Source organism: Ovis aries, chromosome 21, assembly GCF_016772045.2.
Source record: "Ovis aries strain OAR_USU_Benz2616 breed Rambouillet chromosome 21, ARS-UI_Ramb_v3.0, whole genome shotgun sequence".
NCBI lineage: Eukaryota > Metazoa > Chordata > Mammalia > Artiodactyla > Bovidae > Ovis > Ovis aries.
The window spans coordinates 31,874,210-31,895,334 of record NC_056074.1 but is presented as its reverse complement, the minus strand read 5'-3'; the positions used below and the strand labels follow the sequence as shown (position 1 = coordinate 31,895,334).

The window sequence follows — 21,125 nt, the reverse complement described above, 5'->3', positions numbered from 1 at the left end:
GAGTATTCACAGAACAGGACAGAGTCCAGGCCTTAGCCCATTGCTGCGGTCCCTATAACGCTTCATGAACATTTATAGAAAGTGGCCTGACTCTGCAGTCCCCATTAGTTGAGGCATATATCCTAAGGAATTGTACTGGCCTAGAGAATGCACTGAGTTGGAAAGGCCCAGTTTGAAGCCCAAGGTAATTCTCTATATTGTCTTCTGCAAAAGATGAGCAATTGAGATTTTCAAGTGAGTTTAAAAGGAAATGGATGATGCAGAAGCATATGATTCTTTAAAGAATATTTAAAATATAAAGTCTAAATATGATGTGGATTAACTAGTTTTTTATACATATGTGTGCGTGTGTTTCGCTAATTTATTAGACTGATGTCAACTTAAAAAACAGTTGAGTGGGCTGCATGCTAGATAGACAGGGGTCTTTACTCTAGGAATCACTATATTCCAAGTTCTATCAGTGGGCTTAGCTTTTGGGGGGAATGTCACACTACCAACGTAAGGTTGGATGTAGATAAAATAAACAGGAGGAGATGTATTAATGAAGCCAGGGCATTAAAGTGTGGGAAACAAGAAAGAGTCATCAGGATAGCAGGTGGAAATGACAGTAAGGTGTTCATGCTGATCAGGCAGGCAGGGGTGCAGCCACTGTTCACGCCAGCTGAGTTCTCCAAGGAGTAGAACCCCCGCAGGCATTGAGCCTGCTCAGCCAGCTCGGGGGGATGGCCATAAGACATACTAATAATATATGGTGCTCTCTGTGTGCCAAGTTGTGACTCTAAATGCTGAACTTCCATTAACCCATTTTATCTTCAGGAAACCCTATGGCATGCCCACATTTTGGATGGGGAACCGATGAGTTGCATAGTTAAACGCCCTGCCTATGGCCACACAAGACAATACACCAAGAGCTGGATTGGAATGAGTCACTCTGTCTACAGGGCTGGTGCCCTTGATGACCACAACTCCACCTATTCTCTGTGGGAAATTGTCCTTTTTGCATGTTTTTCAGAGACTGTGGCATCACGCCTTAATGCCCTCTGAATCAACTCAATTTTTCCAGAAACTAGGAAGTAATCATGCGTGCGTGTGTGCTAAGTCACTTCAACCGTGTCCCACTCTTTGAAACTCTATGGGCTGAAGCCTGCCAGGCTCCTTCTGTCCATGAGATTCTCCAGGCAAGAATACTGGGGTGGGTTGCCATGCCTTCCTCCAGAAGTAATCATGGGACCACACCAATTCACTAAACAGCTGCAACCCACGACTTCTGTCTTAAAGCATAGAAAAGTATTTGCATAACCAGGTGAGTGGTTTTAGCATACAGAAAACCTATGAGAGAGATTCCTTGCTGAGGGACTGCCCCTCTGTGGCCACGGTCCTTCCACCAGCAGAGTGAGAGAAGACTGGAAGAGTGACCTCTGAGCTCTTCTCCCTTAGCGTCTGGAGGTACAGAATGGCTGGACACTCTGTATCTGGTCCCAGAAGCGACAGCTGGGTGAGGGGGCAGCCAGAAGGCCTTTTGCAGTAAGTACAAGACCATCGCCATGCAGCTTTCTGCATGCCCGCATGCCATCTCCTGAGAGAGTGAAAGGGCACCAAATGTTCCTAGATTCTAGCGTTTCCCTATTTTGGCCTCATTCTCTATGCTGCTGCAGGAAGTTTTATTCTTTAGTGGGTGTGATAAGCCCTGCACTAAGCAACATGGCAATTTAGAAGTGTCTATGGCCCATCCGTGTATGAGAAAGGGCCAAGCTGCTCTGGCCAAGGAGTCCACCAAACCCACTAGGACAGAGATTTAACTAGCCTTGCTTTCTTCCTGTGGATCCTGGACACATTTGAGATTTGGCAGTTGGGACAAATGCCAGTGCTGTGAGGGGCCACAGGAAGCCTCCTGGGCTTTGTTCAAAGCTGAGAGAGAGGAGCTCATGTGCATGTACCACACTGCAGGTTGGCGGAATGTAAGACAGAGGCCTTTAGCAGTGAATGGACTCATCAGTGCAGCTTCAAAGTAACCCCGATTCTATTGGAAATGAGGGAGTGGGGAGAATTGGGTTGGGATCTCCTATAGGTGTGTGTGTGTGTGTTTTTTTTTTTAATATTCACATCTAAAAATTCAGCTTCCTGAAAGACTTATTATTATTATTTTTATTTTTGACTTTACAATATTGTATTAACATTGGAGGATAATTACCTTATAATACTGTGTTGGTTTCTGCTGTACAAAAACGTGAATCAGCCATAAGTAAACATATATCCCCTACCTCTTGAGCCTCCCTTTACCCCCCATCCCACCCCTCTAGGTCATCACAGTGCACTGGGCTGGGCTCCCTCTGCTTTACAGCAACTTCCCATTAGATATCTATTTTACATAAGATACTGTATATGTTTCAATGATAGTCTCAATTTGTCCCACCCTCTCTCCTCCAGGTTCTCTGTATCTGAAGGTCACTGACCTGATTATGTAAATGCTTCTTTGTGCTTTAATACAGAAACAGTGGTGGATGGGTGCTGTTCAGCAGATTGGCATGCCCCCCTTGATTACTTCTATGCCTCTACCGTACCTTGGCCTCACTGCTTTGTCCCTGCAGCCCTAAACCTTTTGGGGTCAAAGTCACTGGTCCCTAGAAAAGTGCAACTAATGGTTGGGACTTGGCTTCAGACCAACTTGGGTTTAAATCCTGACTCTGTGGCTTGCCAGCTCTGTGATCTCAAAGGGCTTTCAGTTTCTCCTTGAAAACAGGGCGGGAGGGGGGTTCATGTTTGGGAGCACATGTAAGAATTAAAGATTTAAAAAAAAAAAACAGGGCATAATGCAGTTTTCAGATAAAGAAATGGAGGGGTCAGGATGGCATCTGATAGAAAGTGGACAGGTGATCCTGGGAAGGACTGCTCTCGTGGGTCCACACCCCCTACCTTCCACTGCCTAGTTGTGGCCGTGCCTGCTAAGTTGTTTTAATAGTGTCTGAGTCTGTGACCCCATGAACTGTAGCCCGCCAGAGTCCTCTGTCCTTGGGATTCTCCAGGCAAGAATCCTGGAATGGGTTGCCATTTCCTCCTCCAGGGGATCTTCCCAACCCAGGCATTGAAGCTGTGTCTCCTGAAACTCCTGCACTGCAGGTGAGTTCTTTATCACTTAGCCACCAGGGAAGCCACTAGTTGAGGCTAAGGTTAACTTATTTAGTAGATCTTTTCCAAATACATTGATGCTGAGCTGGGTTTTGGGAGGTGAGAGTGAAGAGGCGAGATGGGTGACAGAGGTCACTGGCTGGGAGGACCTAGGAGGTGTGCGGCGCTGAGCAGGGCGATAAGAGAGGGCCGAGCCAAGTTCTGTGGCAAGTCTGAAGAGAAACAGACCCCACGCTGGCCTCAGAAGCCACGCCATCCACCCAAGAACTGTGTGCTGTTGCTGTCGAGCGCCAGCTTCCAAAGAGAAGGAGAAGCACAGCTCTGCCTGCACACAGCCTGCTGCTGCTGCTAAGTTGCTGCAGTTGCGTCCGACTCTGTGCAACCCCATAGACGGCAGCCCACCAGGCTCCTCTATCCCTGGGATTCTCCAGGCAAGAACACTAGAGCGGGTTGCCATTTCCTTCTCCACACAGCCTATCCCCCTCTAGTTTTTTGTTGTTGTTAACGTGTGGTTTGTGTGTGTGTGTATGTGTATGTGTGTGAGATGTGGGATCTTAGTTCCCTGACCAGGGATTGAACTCATGCCCTCTGCAGTGGATCTGACAGAGAAGACTCCCTATTCTCCATTTGGATCTAGAACTCCTCCGCCTTCACCTAAATCAATAAACAAACATGTTTTAATCCCTCACAGATTCTGAGAAGAATGCCCTTTGAAACAAAACAGCCCAACCTCCCTTTCATCTCAGGAACGCCTTGCCTTTTGGATAGTCTAAGAGGACTAAATTTAGAAGTCAGGGAGAAATTGAATTCTTGCTCTGCTATTTACTAGCAGGATAACTTTTGTTTTTAAATTTGAAAGAAAAAAAGGAATATAATTGCTCTGCAATGTTGTGTTAATTTCTGCTGTGCAATGAAATAAATCAGCTCTAAGTAAACATATATCCCCTACCTCCTGGACCTTCCACCCACACCCCCTTCCACCCCTTTAGGTCACCACAGAGCACCAAACTGAGCTCTCCTGTGCAAGCTCGCTAGCAGGAAGTAGCACAATGACTTGGACAAGATGGTTAACATCTCTGAAGCAGCGATTTTCACGTATAAACTCTGCGGGGAGGCGCTTTTCTCATCTGTGCAAGGATGCTCTGAGGATGAGTTCAGATGGCATATAAAATCGCTGAGACTAAGTAAACGATGAATAACTACTGGGTTAATCAGAACTAGGACCATAGCAGCTAGTTTCTAAGGTAGCATCTTTGGTGGGGCTCATGCTTTAAATAAAGACACTGTGTGTACACTGGATTCTCAAAGATAATTGCCAAGCAAACATGGCTCTGGCTTAGCAAGCAAGTGACTGGTCTCTCCTGACAAGACCAGAGGTGGCTCCATCCACAGTTTAAGGCTTCTGAGGGAAGGCCAGTTACTCTGAGGAGGTATAATCAGAAGCCCAGCTCTTAATCTGGGAAATCCCCACATTCAAGAAATCTTTATTTACTCTTAACAATGACTCAGTCCAACAGAATGACTCTTACAAACATCAGACTTAATTACATATTTTTTCAGGGATAAACTAAAAGTGAGAACATGTTACTATGCCCTTTCCCCTCAGTTCACCCTCCCCATCACTAAAAATGTATTCCTTCCTTCATTCCTGCTGTTGAGCACCTTTGAAAATAAATGCTCACTGCTGCTGCTTCTGCTAAGTCGCTTCAGTCGTGTCCAACTCTGTGCGACCCCAGAGACGGCAGCCCACCAGGCTCCCCCGTCCCTGGGATTCTCCAGGCAAGAACACTGGAGTGGGTTGCCATTTCCTTCTCCAGTGCATGAAAGTGAAAACCGAAAGTGAAGTTGCTCAGTCGTGTCCGACTCTGCGATCCCATGGACTGCAGCCCACCAGGCTCCTCCGTCCACGGGATTTTCCAGGCAAGAATACTGGAGTGGGGTGCCATTGCTTTCTCCATAAATGTTCACACAAAGACAGAAAGCCACAAAATCAACCATGAATGACATAACAATGACAACTAAATACCTTGGGGACAAATGCAGACAAAAATGAGCTAATCCTCCACATACAGAAGAGAGAAAGAGACAGAAATGATCGAGAGTTAAATTCCAGAAATGATAAACATCAGAAAGGTCAATCATTCTGTCCGTGTTGTCTGCACTGGAGGTAAGGTTTTTATGGCCATGTGTGAGGCCCAGCAGTGGTGAGACAAGTAAATAAAGAGGCAAACAAACAAATGAATAAAATAGAGTTCACTTGGAGAGGCTACTCACTGTGTTGGATTAAATATAGTATACCTTATAGATTTTAAAAAGCAAATTTGGTTGAGGACTGACTTAACCTGCAAACCCTGTTCTCTGGAAAACAAGAGTGGCTGACCTCACGGGCAGGCTGATCACACTCTGGAAGAACAGGGGTTAAAAATCAAAGTAACCAAACTCAGCGCAAAGCTCCCAGCAAACTACATAAGCTTATGGATGAGATCCTGCTGTGCAAAAGATTTTGAAGCTTAAAAATTGAAGGGCCCAGATACATTTTTTTAAGTATCTTTGATATTAATTTCTTATTTTGATATTAATTTCTCATTTAAATTCTTTCTTCTATGCAATCATCTTCTTTGTTTTTTCAGTCTTCTAACTTTATTGGGGCTTTCAATGGCTAAGTCAAAGATCTCTCTTAGTAAATGCCACATTTCTCTTGAAAATACGTGGGTTATTTTCAAATGTCTTGATATTGATTTCTAGCATAATTCCACAGCAGTAAGAGAACAGACGCTTACTCCTTGGAAGAAAAGTTATGACCAACCTAGATAGCATATTCAAAAGCAGAGACATTACTTTGCCGACTAAGGTCCGTCTAGTCAAGGCTATGGTTTTTCCAGTGGTCATGTATGGATGTGAGAGTTGGACTGTGAAGAAGGCTGAGCGCCGAAGAATTGATGCGTTTGAATTGTGGTGTTGGAGAAGACTCTTGAGAGTTCCTTGGACTGCAAGGAGATCCAACCAGTCCATTCTGAAGGAGATCAACCCTGGGATTTCTTTGGAAGGAATGATGCTAAAGGTGAAACTCCAGTACTTTGGCCACCTCATGCGAAGAGTTGACTCATTGGAAAAGACTCTGATGCTGGGAGAGATTGGGGGCAGGAGGAGAAGGGGATGACCCAGGATGAGATGGCTGGATGGCATCACGGACTCGATGGACGTGAGTCTGAGTGAACTCCGGGAGATGGTGATGGACAGGGAGGCCTGGCGTGCTGCAATTCATGGGGTCATAAAGAGTTGGACACGACTGAGTGACTGAACTGAACTGAAGAGAACAGACTCTGTATGATTTCAGTACCTTTAGACCATGAAAAATTTGCACCTTCTTTGATGTCCCTGGATATGTTCCAGTGTCTCCTAGTTTATAGTCTATGGGAACTTGAACAGAATTTGTACCTTACTGTTATGTGAAAATTATATAAATCTTAATTATGTTGAATTGTTTCACAGTGCTTTTCAGGTCTACTATAGCCTTCTCTGTATATTCATTAATGAATTTTCAATAGTTTGATATTGAAACTCCAACTAAAAGCCTTATTTACTTAAAAAACCATAATATATAGTGAAACTGTGTGTACTTTTTTCTGTATTCTCCGGGTCTCCTGTAAATGCATGATCATACTTTCATAATTTAAAAATAAAGAGAAAAACTGGAGGGTCCATTACAAGTGAGAAAGGTGTTGAAACGGCCCCATCTTTCTTCCCGTGATTGCAGTAAAAACTGGGCACAGTTCTTCAGCAAGAAATTCGATAGCAAGGTGTAGCTGTAATCCCACTAAACTAGCGGGAGGTAGTATGGTTCTCACATTAAGAGGAAAAAAAGAAAAAAAAAAAGAAAACACGGGTTTGTTGAACATGGAAATAGCACAGTGAGATCAAGGAAGCATCTGAAATCTAAGAAGATACACTTTTGTTCTGAAATTTAGATGAGTTTTATAAGTATGAGTGTGAACTATGTGACCTTCCTAATGAGGAACCAAAAGGATAATGATGTTCGTGGTGATTAAAAGAGGAGCGAGGAAATCTAATTAGACGATGCATGTGTTACTCTTGTTGGGGAAACGTAAACCTCTTTTCAGCAGGGCTGGCTGATGAAGGCGCATCGCTTGCTATCAAAGGGAGCTGTTCCTCCATTGTCTTTAATTACAGCAGAAACAGGGCCTAGTATTGTTCTGCAAGGAAGATGAACCAGGCTTCATGCTTTGGGAAGGCATGGGCATAAAGAGGCGAAAATGGCAGCCGCTTCCACAAAGCCCAAGGCCTAGGAAATTCATAGCAGAAGTTAAGTCAGACCCATCAGCTCATCACAGCCCTGAAAGAGGCAAGGCTCCGGTCTGTGCCGAACCAGAAGCTCCAGCGTGCGCTGACATCAGCATAGCCAGGCACTCTGTGTTAAAGCCTAAATGCTCTGGCTGACGGCCAGACGTCAGTGATTCAGACAGAGGGGAGCAGGGTGCGAGGGAGTGACAAGGAGCCTCATCAGGAATGAAATGTGAAATGTCTGCATATTTTTCCCTAATATGTTGACATTTTGCAGGTTGGGGAAAACACAAGTGATGCTGCTACTGCTGCCATCCGCCAGAAGCATTGGCGTCTCTCTAAATTTCAAATTAGAACTGGGACATATGGGGGGGGCGGGGCTGGAATGCAAGGGATAGTGTGAGAGCAATGTGTTGATTTGGCTTCCTCATGGGGCGGTGGGGGGAAACTACGAGACCATTAGAGTATTTGTCCCCCCTTTGGTTAGTGAACAGTTTCACCCTTTATGGAGGCTGTTATGGACTACCTGTTGACTGGAAGATATATTTACTAATCCACTCAGGATTAATAAATTACTGGACAATAACTATTACAAGGTTCAGGGCTATATCCTTCAGTGTAGCAACAAATACAAGCCTAAAGGTAAACTATAAAGAAAATCTGAACGATGGGTGAACAATTCTTCAGTGGGACTCAGAAATGCTTGGTAGATGGGGTACCATTAAGGAGAAGCTTCAAAGGTGAGTGTAACTTAGGCAGAGAAGAGACAAATGCTTCCCTCTGTGATCCTACAACACACTGGAAGAGACTGGGTACTACGGGTTAGAAAGAAGCACGGGATTAAGGCCAGACACACTTGGGTGCAGAACCTGATGTTAAGGCGTCCTTCCATGGGGAACTTTCTATCTGAGGCAGGAAGGAATCCAGTCACATGGCTCAGATCCTCTGAGCTCCAGGCATAGCTTCCTCAGAGGGAAGCTCAGAACCCTCTGAGCTGTCTAAAGCCACGTCTGGCCAACACCTGCTAGCCAGTAGCTTTTTCATTCTTCCGATGTAGCATTTATGTTCTAAATTCTATTGTAAAGGCCTATTTACTTGCTTGTAAAAGGTTGGGAAGTGTGTTCCTCTCCATATCTCAATCTGAATCTAATTCCTGGTGCATACTAGGCTCTAAGCAAGCATTTGCTGATGGACAGAAGCTGGAATGTGCTGGGATCCAGGGTCCCAGGCAACAGAGGGACTTGTCTAGAGTGGTGGGTGCAGAGAAGCCTGCAGGGAAAGTGGGGACACAATGGAGATTAATCTCAGAGCAAGGCTGATCTCAGGCTTTTCTGGGAGGCAGGTTTCAGCAGGGGGTGAATAGGTTGACTCTGAGTTTGGGAAGGGTCATTGGGCCCTGAAGTGGCAGATTGCAGAGATTACCAAGGACAAGGGACTCACACACCATAAGAGAAGCTCACAACTAGACATGGCACCTGCTCTGGGGTGAGTGAGGGGGTGGGCAGAGGCAGTGGGAGGGGTGGTGCTGGGGCCCGCTTTCTTGGACCTGTGGGCTGACAGGCGTAGGGAGTTGGGGGAGGGAAAGGTCAGGATGACCACAGAGATTGTAGTGAGGGGTGGGTGTGAAGATAAGGTGTACATTTGAGGCGGGGGAGGAGGTGCCAAGGAGAGAAAGATGGAGCTAGCCCCGACAGGTGGCAGAGCGGCCTGTGATTTAGAACTGAGGAGAGCATTAGGGGCATAGACGGGAAGTTCCCAGACAGCTGCCCAGAGATTGGCCAGCTCCTGGGGGCCCTGGCCACCCAGGGAGATCTGCACATGGAGCATATCTTCAGGGCTGTCCTTGGAGACTTTCATTCAATGGCTCTGGGACCAGGCCCATGGACCTGCATTTCTGAAGCACCCGAAGTGAGGTCTGAGGGCTAAGATAGGGCTCCCTTCAAAGACGCCCGATGACACAGAAGACCCTGCCTTTCTTGCTGTAATGCCTTCCCTGGGCAGACGGCGGAGGGGCTAGACGCAGACTGAGACCAAGAGGGAGGAAGAGAGCCACATGGCTGCATCATAGAAGATGGAAGCAGGGGGTTGGGACCAGGAGGTCTGGGGCCGAGGGGAGTCTGGGTGTTTGGGGGGAAATGAGCCGTGAGGCTGAGGTCTGAGTGTCCAGACTGGAGGTGAAGGGAGAGGAGATGCTGGGTCCTCGATCCCTGTGCCCCACCCTCAGGTTGCACCTGAGCCACCTGGGGAAGGTGAGGTTGTTGGGAGCCTTTATGGAGGAGGGGGTTGGGGGGCAGGCTGTGGCCAGCTTTCCAGGGCTGCTCTAGGTGAGGCCGGCCAGGGTGCAGGAGGAGAAGAGCTGTCCGGCTGCCTCTAGTTGAGGAAAATCCGGTCTGAAGAGCCAGCCTGACATGTATATTTATTCTGGAGGAATGCCATTAGCAAAAGAAAATAGAGATTCTGTCCTCATGGCTTCCAGGGGCAGAGGAGGTGGAGTGTCTTCCAGGCTGCTCCGAGGGACTGAGACTTTGCCTGAGGGAAAAAGTCCTGAGCCCAGATGCTGCCTTCACTGGAACACTTTGCCATTGTCTTATGCAAGGAAAAGATTCTGAGGAGTGGTCACTAGCCCTGATACTTAACTCAGAGCTCCTCGTTTGTGTCACTGCAATTTCACAGATGAATCTGCTGTCCTCTCTGCACCATACCCCCCTTTGCAGCTTTGTTTGCTTCCCTGTCCCTCTCCCCCACCAGCTCCAGTCCAGACGTTCACACGGCTCATTGCGTGCCTCACAGTCTCTGCAGTGCCGGATGTAATCAAGTTCAAATCTTCCCTCCTTGCACCCTAAGGATGGGGGAGGGGGGTTCTTGCCCAAGACCCAGTGGAGGCAGAATGGACTGGCAAGTCTGAGAAAGTGAGCGACTTCCTTGAAGGTCGGAGGTGTGCCCAACACACTGAGCCTAGCCACCCCGGCTGCATGCGGTCCTGGCAAGGCTCTAGGATGTCAGGGCCAGGTGGCCTTTGGAGGCCTCATCCACTCCAAGCAAGTTGCTTTCAGTAATCAGAACAGCTGCCACCATCCCCAAGGTTATGGACTTTAGGCTATGGAGATCTGCTTCTGAACCTAGTTTCCTTTTGTTTTTGTTTAGTTTTTTTTCTTTTCAGAATAGAGACTTAGAAAGCAAGAAGGAAGCCTGGAGTGTGTTTTGTTCTGTTCTTATATTTCACAGGCAACCATGGAACAGAGGGCATCATGATGTGTGCCAGGGTCAGGCCTGGTACCCAGTTTCCCCATCCATCTCCATGTTGGTCTGCTCTTTACCTTCTGCTGTCCCTCTAGTCCTGACAGTGGCCCTGGAGCTGAGCAAAGTGGATGATCTGAAAGGCTGCTTTGAGCTGGCATGCTGCTGGTGACCCGTCCTGTCTGTGTGGCTTCTGGAGGGGCAGCAACCAGTGTTGAGTGAGGAAGAAACATCCCACAGCAACAGCAGCCACTGATTTATCTCTGAGCATCACCCGCCTACCTGGATTGTTGCTCCCTTTTCCTAAGCACTTCCTGTCTCAGCCCACTACCTCCATAGCCTGTGTCTTCTGCCTTCGTTTGAGATTGCTTTCATCTCATCTGCCTAGTGTAGGCAGAAACTATATGAAAGATGTTTGTGTGAGAGGTCTGTTATGAGTGTGTGTTGTGACGGATTCACACATCACTTCAGGGCCCAAAGAGTCCCCACAAACCCAGCTCACAGTCCTTGAGGGCAGACACCAATGCACGCCTGGGGGTGCGGCATGTCTGTGCGTGGGTTTGAGGGGTGTGAGCAGATGGCGTGTAAATGCTCAAATGGTCCTTTAAAAGAATGTGTTCAGATTACGAAGAAGATGGGAGATGGAAATGGAAAATGAGTTCAAACAGGCTAACTGCTGACCTGGGCTTCCTGTGCCTGGCTGCCCTGGGGTATGAAGCTGTGTCTTTCCCATGAGCTGAACTGTGTCCCCAAGCTCACATGTTGGAGCCCTAACTCCTGATTTGTATTTGGAGACAGAGCCTTTAAGGAAGTGTTTCAGGTCAAGTGAGGTTATAATGGGCTTCCCAGGTGGTGCTTGTGGTAAAGAATCTGTCTGCCAATGGAGGAGATGTAAGAAATGTGAGTTCGACCCCTGGGTTGGGAAGATCCCCTAGAGGAGGGCATGGCAACCCAGTCCTTGGGAAATCCCGAAGACACAGGAGTCTGGCAGGCTGCAGTTCATGGGGTTGCAAAGAGTCGGACAGGACTGAAGTGACTTTGCATGAAGTTATAATGGTAGGGCCCCAGTGGACAGGATTAGTGTTCAAATGATAAGAAGACACCCCAGGGAGCCCTCCCTCCCCATCTCTGGCTATCTCCATGCCCCGCCCCACCATGCTCAGAGGAAAGGACATAGGAGAATGAAGCTGGCATCTCCGGGAAGAGCACCCCCGTCCAGTACCGCCAGTTCGGGTCTTCCTGGCTAACCGTGGCCTTCTGGCCTTCAGAAGGGTGAGAGAATCCATTTCTGCTGTCCCAGCCTACACTGTTTCATTATAGCAGCCCTGGCGGGCGAATATATCCTTCATCTCCACGAGCTGCTGTCCCCAGCTGGGACACACCTCCCTCCCGAGTTCACAGTACAAAGGGGCACAAGCAGCCAGACCTCTAGTGGTCAGTCCTGGGCTCCTCCTGTCGGCCACACCCCCATGGGTGTGTGACCAGCTCACGGGGTCATGGCAGGGTCAGTGCAGGGCAGCACCCCAACCTCATCCTTTGCCAACCTCACCAGCTTTATCAAGACCAAGGGATGGACATTCACAGACACCAAGGTGTGGGCAGAGCCCCTGGCTGTGAAACTGGCAGGCCCAGAGCTGGGAGAGGAGCAGCTCAGAGCTGACTCCCGGTCTGGACGATTCAAGTCACCATTTCCTCAGTGGCTGAGATTGGTCCTCTATAAGGAGGGCTGTGTGGAGGCCTGGGAGTGCGAGTGTGAGAGTGTGTGTGTGTGTGTGTGTGTGTGTGTGTGTGTGTGTGCCCTCGTTTCACGTCCTCTGGTAAACCTTCCAGCACTGAGGAGGGGTCTGGTCTGGGTCTCATCAATACCTCCTCACTAGCTCAATACCTCAGTGTCACTTATCCTCTGGGGTCCTCCTCTTACCCATCTTTAAAACGGGCTAATAACCTATCTTGCACAGAACTAGCATGATGAGTGGAAACCAACTGATATTTGGTAAATGGCAGGTATTATGATTGCAATTCACGGGGTCGAAAAGAGTGGGACACGACTGAGCGACTGAACTGAACTGAACTGATGATCATCATTATGAACCTGACCCAGCTACTCATATCTTAAGATGAAGTTTTCAGAATTAAGTCATTAGCCCTTTTTCCTTTGGGCTGAAGGAATTATCTTGGGGGACAGGGAGGCCTGGCCTGCTTTAGTCCATGGGGCCACAGGGAGTCAGACATGACTTAGTGACTAAACAACATTAGGGTGACTTCCCCAGGAACACAATCATCTGCTAAGCCATTTGGTGTCTGGGCTGGGTTCCCCTAATGCCATGTACAAATAGAATGCACATCCCTGTTAAAAGCCACTGAGTAGAAGTTTATCATTTTGGAGAGAGCCCTTCTCCAGAAACGGATAACAATATTTCATACGTATGTCTGTAAAAGCTGTCATGGGCTTCCCTGGTAAAGAATCCACCTGCAACCCAGAAGACACAGGTTCAGGCCCTGGATTGGGAAGATACCCTGGAGAAGGAAATGGTAACCCAGTCTATTATTCTTGCCTAGGAAATTCCATGGACAGAGGAATCTGGAGGGCTACAGTCCACACGGTCACAAAGAGTCAGACACAACTTAGTGTCTAAACAAAAACAACCAAAGCCATCATATTCTACATGTTTGTTACCTAAACTGTGCAGACCAGCCCCCTGAAGTCTAGCCAGTGAGGAGAAAAAGTCAGGGAGGAGGAGCAGGCAAGCCTGTCTTGGAAGGAGGCTTAACATCAAAAGCATAGGCATTCAGGCAGGCAGGGGAGTGAAGGAGCATGCGGTACCCACCTGCCACTGCTGATGAGGGGCTTATTTCTAAGACACACACAGCACAATGCACACACAATGCAGAGAGAAAACAAGAGACATAGATCACACATTTCAGATGGTTGGTGGACAAAGTTTAGCTCATGTCAACGCTGAAAGCTGTTCGCGGTCTGAGGTCCGTATGAACAATGAACACCTTTCCTTCCTATTTACCAGACAGTTCCCTCTCGCCAAATCTCAGCAAATAAACACGCACATAAACACATGGACCATCACAACACGCTGGGCCTGGCCGGTGGGGTGAAATGTTGCACGAGGAGATGGACACGGCAGTGTGAGAATGGAGGGAAGGCGGGATGAGGGTTCCTGAGGGGCCAGTCGGGGCTCTGGGGCCCCCTCGCCCCATATAGGAGGGGGAGACCCTCACAGAAGGGATGGATGTCCCAGCTGATGTCCCGATGAGGGCCAGCCTCTTTCTCCATTCATTCTGATGAATGAGGATATGACATGCAGTCAATGTGACGGTTAGGATGGCAGAGTCGCCCTGGTTTACAACTGCAACTAGAGCCCCCAGAATCATACACCCTTCCTGCAGGGCATCTTAACATTATATCTAGTTTACTCCTCAGACCAGTAGTGGTGCAACTGGACTCTTCCATGGCTCCACCTTGTTTAAGGCCACCACTGTGCACCGTGGTTCAGAACTCGGTTCACCCCTTTTGGGAGGTGCAAAACTCGCCTCACGGTAGGCCAGGAGCTGTCGGTTGCCTTGTAAACACCACAGCATCACAGGCTAAGAGAATGACCAGGTGGGGTGGTGGGGTTGCATGCACATCTAAGGTGGAGGGGGGAGCAGTATGGATGGACACAGGCCAGCGGATCTCGCCTCCCCCCCCCACCCCGCCGCCGCCCGTCCAAGCCCCGTGTCCAGGCCTCCTGCACTCACCATACAGTGTGATGCTGGCATTGGTAATCCCAAGCTTGTTCGTGGCCACACAAGTATAGTTCCCATAATCCTTCTCTGAGACGTTGAAGAAGGTCAGCGTGGACATGTGGCCTTTGTTCTCGATCCTCATGCCATCCAGGCCGGTGGCCAGCCTGCAAAAAAGAAGAGGTACTGGGGGTCTGGTTTCACGCATGGAATGAGGGGGCAGGTAAGAGGGGCTGGGGATTTTCCCCCTGACACACCACTCCCCTCCGCACGAAGCCCTTCCCTCCAACTAACCCAGCGCCTCTCCCTCCAGCCGTAAGCACCATAGTCTCCATCAGGGGTGGAAAGGGAAGGTGCCCACACTCCCAGGCTGCATTCTGGGGCTCCTAGTCCTTCAAGATGGCCCCGTCTACAGCTAATCTCAGATTCTGAAACAAAGTCGATCCCATTGCCCACTTCCCAACTTCCTCTGCTTTTTGTTGCTGGTTCTCAAAGGAGGCTGTTGTAATGGAGGCTGTCATCAGTTTGGTTTTGCCGTATTTCCCCCCTGGACTCCATCACCCTCCTTCCGCGTGGGGCACCACCCATCAGCTCCGCTTCAGACACGCCCCATTTCCGCTTTCAAGGTACCTGGTGTCTTCCTTGAACCACTGGAACTCAGCCATGGGCACTGCCGAGGCTTCACAGCTCAAGATGCCCTTCTGGCCAACGGAGACCCCTGTGTTCTTGGCTTTGGAGATATAGGGGGGGTCTGTGGGGGGGATGAGGAGCAAGGCCATAAGACAGATGAGAAGCAGGATAGTTGACAATCACCTGCTGTATACACCCCCTCCTCCAGCTAAACAACCATCTATCTTAGGAAAAGGATTTCTTGCCTGAAGATACTGCATTTACCCCAGCATCTTCTTCAGGCTTTCAAATGAACCCAGAGTGAACAATTCTCCCCATTAGCTAAAAGCTCTGACAGTCACAGGAAGGCCCCGTGGCCCTGGAGATGGTGATGAGCACAGAGGTCTGACACAGTGTTTTCCTGTTGGAAACAGCTTGGGTCTATTAAGAAAATGGCCTTGCCATTGCTTGTCCGTCCCCATGCCTTCCTGCTCCCTGGGACTCCCCGACGGTAGGTCCACTCACAGTTGACAGTGATCTTTACTTTCCGCACGTCAGGAGCAGCAACATCATTCAAGGCGCTGCACTCATACTCCCCGGACTGGTCACGTTTGATGTCAGAGATTTCCAGGTATTCGTCCTCACTCACAAAGCCCTGGCCTTCTGGGAGGCAAGAAACAGACAGACAATTAAGAACCTATGAAAGTGGGGACATAACTGCATTTCCATCTAGCGTTTAGAGGAGAAGGAATGAAAAAATCCATAAAATAGGGTTTGAACCTCAGCTCAAAGATTCTAGACATCTGCTGGCCCCAAAGTATTCGAAAAAATTCTCTGATTGAATCTTGGGTCAATACATTTGGGTTCAAGTCACTTTAACTTTTCAGATCATTTGTTAAGAAGGGCATACAATTCATTTTTTAATATGATTATTATGAGGATTAACTAAGGGAGTACATGTGAAATACTGTAGCACTTTAATAAGCTTTGGTATTTTGAAAGAGAATTGCCATGGTCAGCAACATAAATTTTTAATGTGGGAATAACATTAGGGTATGTGGATATGGACATCTTCCTTTTTCACTACATTTTCACCATGTGTTACGTGCCTTTGTACACAGAATACAAACTACTAACACCCGTAGAATGAATAAGTAACCACTTGACATTTTGGTACAAACAGACACAAATGAGTTGGTTGGTTCCCAACGTCCTGGGGAGGACATAATGGAGAATGAAACAATGAGGAGACCCTCCTTGATTGCTACGTAGTAGGTGTTCAGTAAACATTTGCCAGCATAAAATAACAAAGCCCCAAATGATAGAGCTCTGCTTACTCGAACCTAGGGTGAGGGTATTTAATAATTTTAATACCCAGCTTTGTGGGACATTCTGGAGGCTTTGCTGGTATGCGTGCTGAGTCGCTTCACTTGTGTCCAGCTCTGTGCAACCCTATGAACTGTAGCCCACCAGGCTCCTCTGTCCATGGGATTCTTCAGGCAAGAATACTGGAGTGGGTTGCCATGCCCTCCCCCAGAGGTTCTTCCCAGCCCAGGGAACGAACCTGCATCTCTTATTTCTAGACATTTGTGAAACTTGCAATTCATAATCCCAAATATTCTGGGGCTGAGAAACTGACGTTGCTTGCAGCCACCAGGACGCTCTTGCAACGATCTGCCTCTGCCTCACCCCTCATTCCACTTCCCGTGGCTCAGTGCAAAGAGGACAGACCTGTTGCCCTGCATCTGCCAAAGCATCAGCCTCTTTTAAAAACCCTGTCCCCTCAAGGGCCAAGGAGAAAGTATACCCATTTGCATTTCTTATAAGCCTGATACCTGATTCCTTCTTGTGCTCTGGGCATGAGAGCAGAATTCGTTTTCAGGACGATAAAAATGTGTTGTAAATTTTCTCCAAACCCATAGAAGCATATCTAATCCAATAGTTGCTCAATCAACCAAGTCTGGGCCCACAGTGGGTTTGGGACAGGAAGCGGATGGTGGGGCTGGGGGAGTTGAGGGGGAGACCCCAGGCAGGTGCTTTGGAATCCTGATTCTGCTGACATAGAAGCCTTGGGACATTGCCACCACCTCCCCCTTTCCCAGGACACTGACTTTTGTCAGCTCTTCCGGCCTTTCTTGCCACCATGCCCTCCTTAGTTCAGCACACCCGCCCAGGCTCTGCCTTTAGTGTCTGGATCCTGGTTGCCAAGACCAACGGCAGAAAGTGTGGAGCTTCAGGCAAACATGTAAACAAACATAGTCTCTCCAAGTGAGCACCGCCTTGGGAGGCCAATCTCATGCTCTTTTTTGAAGGAAATCCTGAATCATTGGCCAGAGGAGCAATTACTGGCCGGGGCAGCCTCCTGGGATTTGGGCCTTTGGATATGACCCCAGGACAAGCCCTCAGGGAGAATTTCAGGATGTTGGGGAATCTGGTCGAACCCATGAGAGGAGTGACTGGAAGCGGAGGTGAAGGGGAAAGTGGGGTTTGGAGCAAGCCCACACTTCCCAGCCTGAGATCTGAGTGTCAGTTCAGAACGGTATTACCGGGCTAAGTCTGGTCCCAGGCACTGGACAAGAACTTTGAAAACTGTGAGGGAGATGTGCCAGGGCAGTTGCCTCCTGGGCCCTGGGGTGGGACCTCGGGGTGGCGAGGCTGGTCATGGCCCTCCACCCCACAGACATTTAATCATCCAGGCTGGTGCATATCTAACTCCTCAGGGTCATTAGAGGGATGTCAACATTCTCTCACGCTCGTCTCCTTATTTCTCTTAGACTTAACAGCATCTCAGCGTCAAAGGGGATTCTGAAACCACTTATTTCAGAATGTGTAATAAAGATACTTCCCAGCTGGTACAGTGGTAAAGAACCCACCTGCCAATGCAGGAGACCCGCGTTCGCCATCCCTGGGTCGGGAAGATCCCCTGGAGAAGGAAATGGCAACCCACTCCAGTATTCTTGCCTGGAAATCCCATGGACAGAGGAGCCTGATGGGCTACAGTCCATGGGTCTCAAAGAGTTGGATGTGACTGAACAACAACAAAGATAAAATTGCCTCACTCATTAAAATGATGCTGGTTGACCAACCTAAGTGTTTCTAAGGAAAAAAAAAAACAATAGTGAAATCATACAGACATAATGACTTTCCAGACTCAGGGTGCCATTTCTGCGGTGAATAAATACAGCAGGATGGAGAGGACGGCTTTCTCCTATGAAGACTCCATCATTCTTTCAAATTGTACTGCAGTGTATTTGCCACGAGTAATTAACCCCCCTGTACTTAACCAAGGAGATGAGCTACCTGCAGTGGGCCTGGCAGGAACCTCTGGTGGGGTCACTGACCCACGTTTTTTGGGGAGAATGAGTTAGACCCACAGCAGGCTGCCCAGTTTACACCAGACAGATGGCTTAAAGCCCCTGATGAGGCAGATTTGTGATGCTAGTCAGCACAGAGGGGAGGGAGCCCTTTGGGGATGACAGGGGTCTTTGCACTGGGACGCCGAGTGAGTGTCTTCTACCAGAGCAAGGGGACAGATCCGGGTCCTCCACGGGGGAGACTGCTGGACAACAAAACCACTCCCTGGAACGAGGGGATTTATCTCCACTCTCCGTTCTGTCTTCATGGACTGTTCTGTGATAGCAAATAAGGGAGGAAGTAAGAGTGTTTTGCACAAATTGAGGGTCGTTACGATAATACTACCTCATTAAGTGAGAAAATGAATTTCGTCAAGTTTGTTCTGTAAAGTAAGTGGTTCTCGGGTTTTAATTGGCACATAAATTCCTCCGCGATTTTATGTATTACATATAGATTCTGATGCAGTAGGTGCAGGGTGGGGCTTGGTTTCCGCATTTCCACCTTAAAGCAAAACTGTGGGGGAGACGTGAAACTTGTTTTCATAGGTTTTCTCAGAAAACAGTCTAGCCTTGCAGCCTGTCTTCTCTGCAAAATCCCTCTTGACTGTGTCTTCAGAGTTTTCCCGTGGTACCCAGAGCATCCTGCCTGCACCCCGTCTGCCCATTTCTAAGTGTCTCAGGATTCCTGTGCCGTTGGTCTCCTGTCTTCATTCTCCATGCGCTGTTCCCAGCCCATTCTGGCTCTCTTGTGCACCTGGGCCTGTGAAGGGGTTGGCTGGTCAGTGACATTTACTGCCTGCCCCTTGAGTTGAGATCCTTGTGGAGCTTGCATCTCAAAAGGCACCCTTACTTTGGAGCTGCAAGCTTTGCTGGCAGGTCAACACTGAGGATCTGGACCCTTGAAACTACCTTTCCCACTGTGTCCTTGTGATCTTACTGCAAAACACACGCACCCTTGAACACCGCTTTTGCTAAGAAAAGGAAGAAGATGTTGACATTCGTCCCCACCTCAAGCCCAAGGGAGAGGGTGGAGATGCTGTTTCCTTAACTGCTTTGAATACTGGGTGAGATTTGCAAAGCAGAACAAATCTAGGTTGCTAAATGCCTGGAGACCTGGCAAACCGCAGTGTGGAATGCTTTCCCTGCCCTCTGCCATTCTGGTTGTGACATAAAATCCTGTTTCCACGCTGCTGAGAAAAGGGCAGGAGGCTACAAATGCTTGAATCCCCTTTGCTAGCTGCCAGTAAGGCAGATTGCTGACTGGGGGACAGAGGGAGGGAGACAGGCAGGGGGAAATGCATGAGTGGGGACAGGAAAGGAGGGAGGAGGATGAGGAGGAGAAGGAAGGAGTCACTGATGTAAGGAAGGGAATAAAGGTAGATGGGGTACAGGCGAGATGCCCAGGCTGCAGGCAGGATGCTCTGGGTACCATGGGAAAGGTTGTAAAGACACAGTCAGAGAGATTTAAATGAATAGATAGGCTAGAGAACGACAGCATTTTCTCTGACGATATGAAAATTGGAGTTTCACATCAGCCCCACAGTTTCGCTTTCTGGTAAGAGGTCCTGAAGTGAGCCAGTAACCCAGAGGCATCCCATCCTGCCCTATGCATTGGGACAGCCAAATATAACATGATTGGAAGTCAAAGGAAGTGGGCTTCGAATCACTGGCAGAAATATATTAAAAATGCGGGTTATTTCTTTCCACGGAGGAGCACTTCGAACCAGATAAGTCCAGCTCACTGTATTAGGAAGATTAAGATCTGCAGGGATACAAATGGGGCCATTTATCAGGGGATGGAGGGGGTTCTTGGACCCAGACCCTGCAGACACAAGGCACATGCTTGGGGAGGGGCTGAGTTGGCCCCATGGCTCCATGGGCACAAAGCAGCCTCTTGTGCAGGAATATACATTCTGACATGATAGTCTTGGAGCACAAGGGACTTGTAACCCCCAGCAGCAGGGTCTGCACCATCTCAGAAACGGAGGCAGGGGGAGCAGACACACCCCAAGAAGAAAGGTCCCTGGTCTGGCCTTCTGTTTCTAATGTCACCTCCTACAGCTATTTCACTCATCCTTATGATGAGCTAGGTGACAGGTAAGAAGCCAAGAGGTGGACAGGATATTGAAGGCAAGGTCCTTGACCTTGGGGAGTCCACAGCTGATGAGCTGAAAACTGGAATACTTTATACGTTTTATTTTCAGTTTCAATTTTTCCATTCTTAATTGTTTTGGACTCTCAAGTCAGGGATGGTGGGTCAGGAAAACTTATTAGAGATGGAAGAAGAAAGCTGGGTGTTCAGGGATGAAAAGCTCAAAGAGAAAATTCAGTGTAAAATCTAGGAGCTTCCTGACCCACTTCTCTCTCTCCCTCCACATCCCATCCTTCCACGCCTGCTGTTTTGCAGCCGTCGCTCTTGGCCCAATTTCCCCTTCTCCCCCAGCCAAGTCCTTAGAATTATAGAGGTGGAAGTACCAGGAAGGGTCAGAGATTTCAGCCTTCCACTTTTTTGATGATGGTCCCTGACAGCATATCTTTCCCTCCACACGAACGTCCCCCAGGGACGATTCCAGGGGGCGGCCTGTTCCTTTGCCAGACCATTCACTTCATTCAAGAAATCGTCCTCATTTGGAGGCAAAATGCTGCCCGGCTTCTCCCTTTGAAATGATGAAAAGCCACCGGCAAGGGGCCCCCAGCGCCTCCACCCCTCCTTGTCAGCCACAGGAAGCGGCTGTTCTATCTGGGAAAGATGTTTTGGGA

General features: G+C 48.5%; 1 protein-coding gene across 3 annotated transcripts in view; it reads right to left on the bottom strand.

Annotated features, from left to right (window-relative positions):
* OPCML (opioid binding protein/cell adhesion molecule like) overlaps positions 1 to 21,125 on the bottom strand; it is a 1,044,992-nt gene that overhangs the window by 6,718 nt on the left and 1,017,149 nt on the right. The window contains exons 5-8 of one of the 3 annotated variants that reach the window (XM_042238243.2): positions 15,538 to 15,675; positions 15,034 to 15,154; positions 14,419 to 14,570; positions 13,494 to 13,520 (exon numbers count right to left, since the gene is read on the bottom strand). In XM_042238243.2, coding sequence (XP_042094177.2) covers positions 13,494 to 13,520; positions 14,419 to 14,570; positions 15,034 to 15,154; positions 15,538 to 15,675 — 438 coding nt within the window. The remainder of the gene's footprint in view (positions 1 to 13,493; positions 13,521 to 14,418; positions 14,571 to 15,033; positions 15,155 to 15,537; positions 15,676 to 21,125) is intronic. The other 2 variants (XM_042238245.2, XM_042238246.2) reach the window with 2 other exon arrangements.